Genomic DNA, 6,737 nt, shown 5'->3' with positions numbered 1-6,737 from the left:
TCCTGAGTAGCCTCACCCCCAGGCTTAACCCAGCCACAGCCACGCCCACGCCCTGCGGTGGGGTGGGGGTGGCGACTAGGGGGAGAGGGTGCAGAGCGGGAGGACTGCCTCGGTTTCCCCGCAAACCCTGTGACACTGCAACGTGACGGCAACACCGTGGAGCGTGCCCCCTCCCCTAACAGCGGTTCAAGCAATCATGGTACCGATTCGATACAACTCTCGAGACCCTTTATGCCTGTTTCTCAATGAAGCCTTGCGACAGGCCTAAGGGGTAGGGATTAGCGTTCCCATTTAACAGCCAAACTGACTGAAGCTCACAGAAAAGAGACTGCCCAAAGTCACACACCCCTTTCTGATTATGGAACTGAAAAAGTCAGTTGGAAACTCTGACAATCATTTTTTTCCAGGTGGTGGCAGGATTTCAGGAGGCCCAATGGACCCCTGACAGTGGGCACAAAATCAGGCCTTCTGTGCCAGGGGTATTTTCTGGAAAGAGGGATGCTACTTAGACTAAAAGTGTGAGGAATGATGCTATTCTTTACCCATAGGAAGTCTGAAGGTGGAGACGGAGCAGTGCCTACCAAGGAGCAGTGAAATATGGGGAGACTAAGGAATCAAATCCAGTCCAAACGGTTAATATTCACCCAATTTTGCTGTGCTGTGAAGCCCAGCTTGGGGAAATCAATGCACCCAAGAGTTGAACCTAAACACGAAAATCTGTTTTTTTATGATAAAAAAAAAATTCCCCCAGGATGCTTACCAGCATTCCTCCAACCCCCCCCCCCTTTCACTGCCCTAAATACACAGTGGGTGGGTGAGACAGTCAGAGATGTGCCTGATCAAACAGATCACAGATAAATAACCATTTATGGAGAATGAAGCTGGCGCTACTCCAGGCACTCGGCATTGCGTCTGCTTTAGCTTGTGTAACCCCCAACACAACAGGAGGCAAGCATTATTAATCTCACTTAACCAAAAAGAAAGCCAGGGCAGGTAAAACCATTTGCCCAAGGTCACACAGCCTGTGAGTGGCACAGTGGGCCTTCTTTACGTCCTCCAGATCCACTGTGCTGTTTCCCTTCTGTTATGACATGGAGCTTGGCAAGGATCCTATTCACAGTTCTCCCAGGCCCGGAGTTCCAGGAATGTGACCCTTTGCTGCAGCAGCCTCTGGGGCCCAGGGCACTGGGGGCTGGGCCAGAGATTGAGCAAACAGCAGAAAAGGCACAGCTCTTTTTCTCTGGCTCCTGCCTTCCCAGTCCCCACCTCGCCCTCCCTTCCTCAAGCATCGAAGTGGAGACCTCCCTCCAGGAGCACAGAGCCCAGCTCACCTGGCTAGAAGCTAGGGGCCTGCCATGGCCTCCCCAAGGCCCCTGCTGCTGCTAGCCCTGCTGGCCTGCGTTGTTCTGGCTGACCAAGGTGCAAGAGGGGATTGGCGGCTGTTCAGGCCAATGGAGGGTGGGCAAGGGTGGTCCGGGCTTGGCCATGCCAACTAACACCTCCTCCCCACAGAGTCCTGCATGGGCCGCTGTACAGAGGGCTTCAACGCCGACAGGAAGTGTCAGTGTGACGAGCTCTGCTCTTACTACCAGAGCTGCTGCGAGGACTATGTGACCGAGTGCAAGCCCCAAGGTGCGTCCAGAGGGGCTGGCTGGGCCAGGGGTCCCCTCTGCAGCTGGACACTCACCACCACCCACTCTGCCCGCAGTGACTCGTGGGGATGTATTCACTCTGCCAGAAGATGAGTACGGGGCCACTGACTACCCCGAGGGGTCGAGAGGGAGTGTCCTCACACAGCAGGAGAGCACCATGCTGACCCCTGGCCTGCAGACCCAGCGTGAGGAGTCTCCTGCCCAGGTACCTATTCTGGTCACTGAAGAAGAGGCTCCAGGAACTGGGCAGGAGCCCTCAGGGCCGGAGACCCATGCTGAAGACATCCCTGAGTCCCCAGCAAAGGAGGAGCTATGCAGTGGGAAGCCCTTTGACGCCTTCACTGACCTCAAGAATGGCTCCCTCTTTGCCTTCCGAGGTGACTCCAGGGGCACGTCTTGGGGGTAGGGGTCTGCCCCTGGAACATCCCCTCCCTCACACAGCCTCCCGCACTCTAGGGCAGTACTGTTATGAGCTGGATGAAGAGGGAGTGAGGCCTGGGTACCCCAAGCTTATCCAAGATGTCTGGGGCATTGAGGGCCCCATTGATGCTGCCTTCACTCGCATCAACTGTCAGGGGAAGACCTACCTCTTCAAGGTACCGGGCCCAGGGGCTGTGGGTCAGGGTCAAGGGTGTCTAGGCAGGGGTGGAGGGCTGCTGTGCCCAGGACTAGGGTGGGCAGGAAGGCTGGATCCCAGCCTGTGGTCCCTGACTGGGGCTCTTGAGGACAGGGAAGCCCAGGGCTCCAGGTCCCGGGCGACAAGCCTAGAATTGGGACTCCTGCCTTGGGTGGGGGACTCTGCCTGTGCCCAGCCAGCTTCCTCCTCACTCCCTCCTCCTTCTCTACCCCTTAGGGTAATCAGTACTGGCGCTTTGAGGATGGTGTCCTGGACCCAGATTTCCCCCGCAACATCTCTGAAGGCTTCAAGGGCATTCCGGACAACGTGGATGCAGCCTTGGCTCTCCCTGCTCATAGCTACAGTGGCCGGGAGCGGGTCTACTTCTTTAAGGGTACTAAGGGAGTGGGTGCGAGAAAGAGCAGGCAGTGGGGTGGTCTCGGTTTGCCTCCACACTCCTCTAGGGGCAGGGTCAAACTAGGCTTGCCCCCTGCCAGGAGCTCCTATCTTCAGCAGCCTTGGGGCTGGCTTTCCAGCCTTGCTCACACGTTCCCCCCCCCCCCCCCCCCCCCCACCGGCTTCCCCGCTCAGGGAGACAGTACTGGGAGTACGAGTTCCAGCAGCAACCCAGTCAGGAGGAGTGTGAAGGCAGCTCCCTGTCTGCCGTGTTTGAACACTTTGCCCTGCTGCAGAGGGACAGCTGGGAGACCCTCTTCGAGCTTCTCTTCCGGAGCAGACCCTCTGGTATGGAGGGAGGGCAAGTCTCGCTTTCTCCTCCTGGGACCCTCTGGGGAGGGGCAGGGCACAGCAGGCCAGAGGGGGCTGTGATTGCAGAGCTATGGATCAAAAGCTGTTTGCTCAGGCCAGACTTTGTTTCTGTTGACCTTTGGGGGGAGGTCCACCTGGACCCCACACGTTGGACTTTGCCTAGCACAGCCAAGGGCATAGCCAGCAGGAGGAGTGGCCGTGGCTGAGGCAAGTGGGGAGGGCTGTAGTGGAGGCAGGCCAGGAGAAAGAGCACTGAACAGGGAGTCAGAGGGCCCGGGTGCTGTGCTCTGCCATGAGCTTGCGGTGTCCTTGGGCAAGGCACACAGCCCACTGTTGGGCACCAGATGAACTCTACAGGCCCTTAGGGTTCTCATTAACCCATCCCCTGCCACAGGTGGTGCTGGACAGCCCCGGTTCATCAGCCAGGACTGGCTTGGTGTGCCCACGCAGGTGGATGCGGCCATGGCCGGCCGCATCTACATCTCGGGCTCAGCTCCCCGATCCTGGGCCAAGAAGCCCAAGTCTAAGTGGCGTAGCCGTAAGCGCTACCGTTCACGCCGTAACCGTCACCGTCACCGTGGCCGAGGCCGCAGCCAGAACCCCCAGCGGCAATCCCGTTCAACCTGGCTGTCCTGGTTCTCCAGTGAGGAGAGCGGCCTGGGCACCTACAACTATGATGACTACGACATGGACTGGCTTGTGCCTGCCGCCTGCGAGCCCATCCAAAGTGTTTACTTCTTCTCACGAGGTGGGAGCCTCTGCCATCCTTGGAGCTTGTCTAGCTGGGTCTTCCCTGCTGTCCCTGGTCCCCCATGGGCTGAACATGGCCCTTGGGTGCTGACTCCAGAAAGCCAGGGTGGGAGTCCTTAGCTGCATTTTGGATGTTCACTTACCCTTCCAGGAGAGACCCATGTCTTCTTTCTCAGGGCAGGACTGGGCAGGGCCAGGCTGGGTCTCACACACCCTCTCCCGACCTCTCTTCCAGACAAGTACTACCGAGTCAACCTTCGTACACGGCGAGTGGACACTGTGAGCCCTCCTTACCCACGCTCCATCGCCCAGTACTGGCTGGGCTGCTCAGCCCCTGGCCACCAGTAGGAATCTGAGCCCACACAGCTGGGCCCTCCACTGCTCCTTCCTCAACCTCTTCCTCCCAGCCCAATAAAGATCCCTTGACCCTGAGTTTAAGACTACTGTCCTGACTGGGGTGGACAGGCAGGAGACAGGGATCTGCTTGGGGAAAGGAAGGGAGGCTGGGCCGTCACAATGTCTTGGGGGAGGAGAGCCACCTTGTGTCCAGTCCACATTGAGTTCAGGCCCTCTCTGTGAACCCAAAAAGCTCTGGGCTGAGGAGGGCCTCATGAGTGCTAGCCTTCCTCCTGAGCTAAGCAGCCCCTACCAACCTACCAACATTAGCAGGAGCTTGAACCCCACTGATGATGACAGGAGCTACCAAGTGCCCCTCCTAGCCCTGGGCTTGCTTTGCCTCTTGGAGTTGACTAGGGTCTTGGAGGAGAGAGAAGGGGCAGAGGGAGGTAGGCTTCTGGCTTAGCTTTCCTGCCCATCCTGAGCCTGCAATGTGGTTAGCCTAGGGAACTGGTGTGCTCCCCCCAAACCCACCCCTAGGATGAGCCTTTCTTTGAGGCCTCTGTCTCGGGTCTGGGGTGTGCGGTACTGAAAGTTAGAGGAGATGGAAGGGCAAGAACGCAAAAGAAATTCAAACGCACCCACTTCTCTTAGAAAAGTGGCTCCAAAGACTTACAAGGATGAATACTCTGCAAATACAAACATCTTTCTTAGAATGCCTTGATTGTACCTGTGGAACCTCCTCCGGTTCTAGGTTCCTGGACTCCAAGAAGCCCATTTGGGCTTTCAAAGGGTTGGATGCAGACGAGTCTCTAAAGCAGACCTGAGGGCAAGCTGGTAGTGACATCTGCTCCCCAGCCCTGCTGAGGGCGGGGTGGCTGCAGTTCACCTGCTATCCCTGTCATCCTCATCCTGCCCAGCCTTCGGTTGTGGCATAGGACTCCACCCACTCTCCCTTAAAGGTAGCCAGCGCCAGGGCACTGAGGGCTCCAGAAGGGGCAGGTGAAGCACTGGGAGCACTAGAGAGAGGGATTTTTTCGGCTTCCTGGAAGGAGTCCTAGGAAGATTTTCACAAAGTACAGGATTTCAGACACAGACTGCTGGAGTCCGCGGTGCGAGGAGCAGGGCTCGGACCGGCTTCCTTTATGAAGCCCCGGAGGAGCAGGGGCCACAGAAGTTTTGCTCCACCCATACCCACACAAGCCCCAACACTGCCCCTGGCCTCCCCTCCTTCCTCTGGGACGGCTCTGCTCCCCTCAAGCTGGACATGAAACCTCTCCCCTCCTGGAGGCGGGGCCAACCCTCTGAGCAGGATAAAATGCCAGGAGGAGGGGTGCGGTGCGGGCACAACCTTGGCATGGCCCTCTGGCTCCTCATTCTCCGCCAGCTCCATGGCCAGCCCTGTGGATGCATCCTCACCAGGTGATCTGGTGGGGAAAGGGTGGGCAGGGGGAGAATGTGGGGAAGGTGGAAGCGAGGGAGCAGAGAGTCAGCTGGGAGTTTTGAGGCTGGGATGGAGGCTCTCGCAGGGAGTCCTGGCTTGACTCCTACTCTGGCCCGCAGGCCATGCCAGTGGGTTGGGTTCCCCCCGGAGAAAGCGGACCACCTTCAGCAGGGGGCAGCTGTTGGAGCTGGAGCGGGCGTTTGCAGCACGGCCCTACCCCGACATCGGCACCCGTGAGCACCTGGCTCGGGTCACCTGCCTTCCTGAGGCCAAGATACAGGTGAGCAGTGACCCCCTCTCAGGGTGGGGGTACTCTCGCACAGTCCCTTTTTTCTGGGTATCCCGCCTCCAGGTTTTGCTTTCCCTGTAGCTGGGGAAGGGGGAGCTGGAGCCAGAAGAGATTCCTTTTTTCCTTATCAGGTGTGGTTCCAGAACCGCCGGGCCAAGAGAATCAAGAACAGGAAGGCAGGAGGCCTAAGCCCCAGGCCCGAGCACACCCAGAGAGCCCGATCTCTTCCAGACACCCTCCAGCAGGCCCGGGAGCCCCGAACACTAGGCCAGCTTCCGCCCTCCAACAGCACACCTCAGTGTGCCTCAATGAGTCGACATGCCTCCTGCCCAGCTCCCGGCTTGAGTCCAGGGCAGGGCTGGGCAGGGGCTAAAGCTGTAGCCCCATGGGGACCAGCTGGGGCTTCAGGGGTCCACCTTTCTTCAGAGCAAGCCACTCCCCAGACCTCATTGGGCAGCTTATCTGACCTCATCTATGCCTCCGCCATCGTCACCAACCTGGACCACTCCTAATCGAAGCCTAGAACTTGGGAGACCACTCCTCTGGCTCTGCGGCCCACCCTGCCCCTTAGGACTAAACACATCAGAAGTGGATCCCCCACCCCACCTGTTACACAAGGGAGTTCTCTTATCAGAAGGAAGGTTAGCTGAGGCATCCCTCCCTCCCACTGTCCTCCAGGCCGGCCCTGAGTCCCCAGGGCCTGGCTCCTGCTACGCAGCGCCCTGCCCCTCCTGGAGCCTACGCCCATCACCATGGCAGGAGGTACCTTCAGAGAGATGGGGTAAGGGCCGGGTTGTCCACCTCTCTGGAGCCAGGCCTGGCCCCCAATTCTTCTCACCCCAGCTGACAACACCTCCTCCCTCCAAAGAACAGGCAGCCGCC

At 58.6% G+C, this 6,737-nt stretch overlaps 2 protein-coding genes across 2 annotated transcripts; both read left to right on the top strand.

Moving 5' to 3' along the window:
• Positions 1-1,177: 1,177 nt before the first annotated feature.
• On the top strand, positions 1,178-4,218 carry VTN (vitronectin). Its single transcript, XM_032428833.1, has 8 exons — positions 1,178-1,419; positions 1,513-1,632; positions 1,709-2,029; positions 2,109-2,248; positions 2,506-2,662; positions 2,860-3,012; positions 3,431-3,784; positions 4,022-4,218. The coding sequence occupies exons 1-8, from the start codon at positions 1,356-1,358 to the stop codon at positions 4,132-4,134; spliced, it is 1,422 nt and encodes a 473-aa protein (XP_032284724.1). The 5' UTR covers positions 1,178-1,355; the 3' UTR covers positions 4,135-4,218.
• Positions 4,219-5,405: 1,187 nt separating this feature from the next.
• SEBOX (SEBOX homeobox) lies at positions 5,406-6,428 on the top strand (the record flags this gene model as incomplete). Its single annotated transcript, XM_032429255.1, has 3 exons — positions 5,406-5,544; positions 5,686-5,846; positions 5,987-6,428. Coding segments are annotated over 3 exons (681 nt in total), but the record flags the coding sequence as incomplete, so codon positions are not given.
• Between the last annotated feature and the right edge of the window lie 309 nt (positions 6,429-6,737).

The sequence above is a fragment of the Phoca vitulina genome, unplaced genomic scaffold (assembly GCF_004348235.1).
Source record: "Phoca vitulina isolate PV1807 unplaced genomic scaffold, GSC_HSeal_1.0 scaffold40, whole genome shotgun sequence".
NCBI lineage: Eukaryota > Metazoa > Chordata > Mammalia > Carnivora > Phocidae > Phoca > Phoca vitulina.
This window is presented reverse-complemented; position numbering and strand designations above follow the sequence as displayed.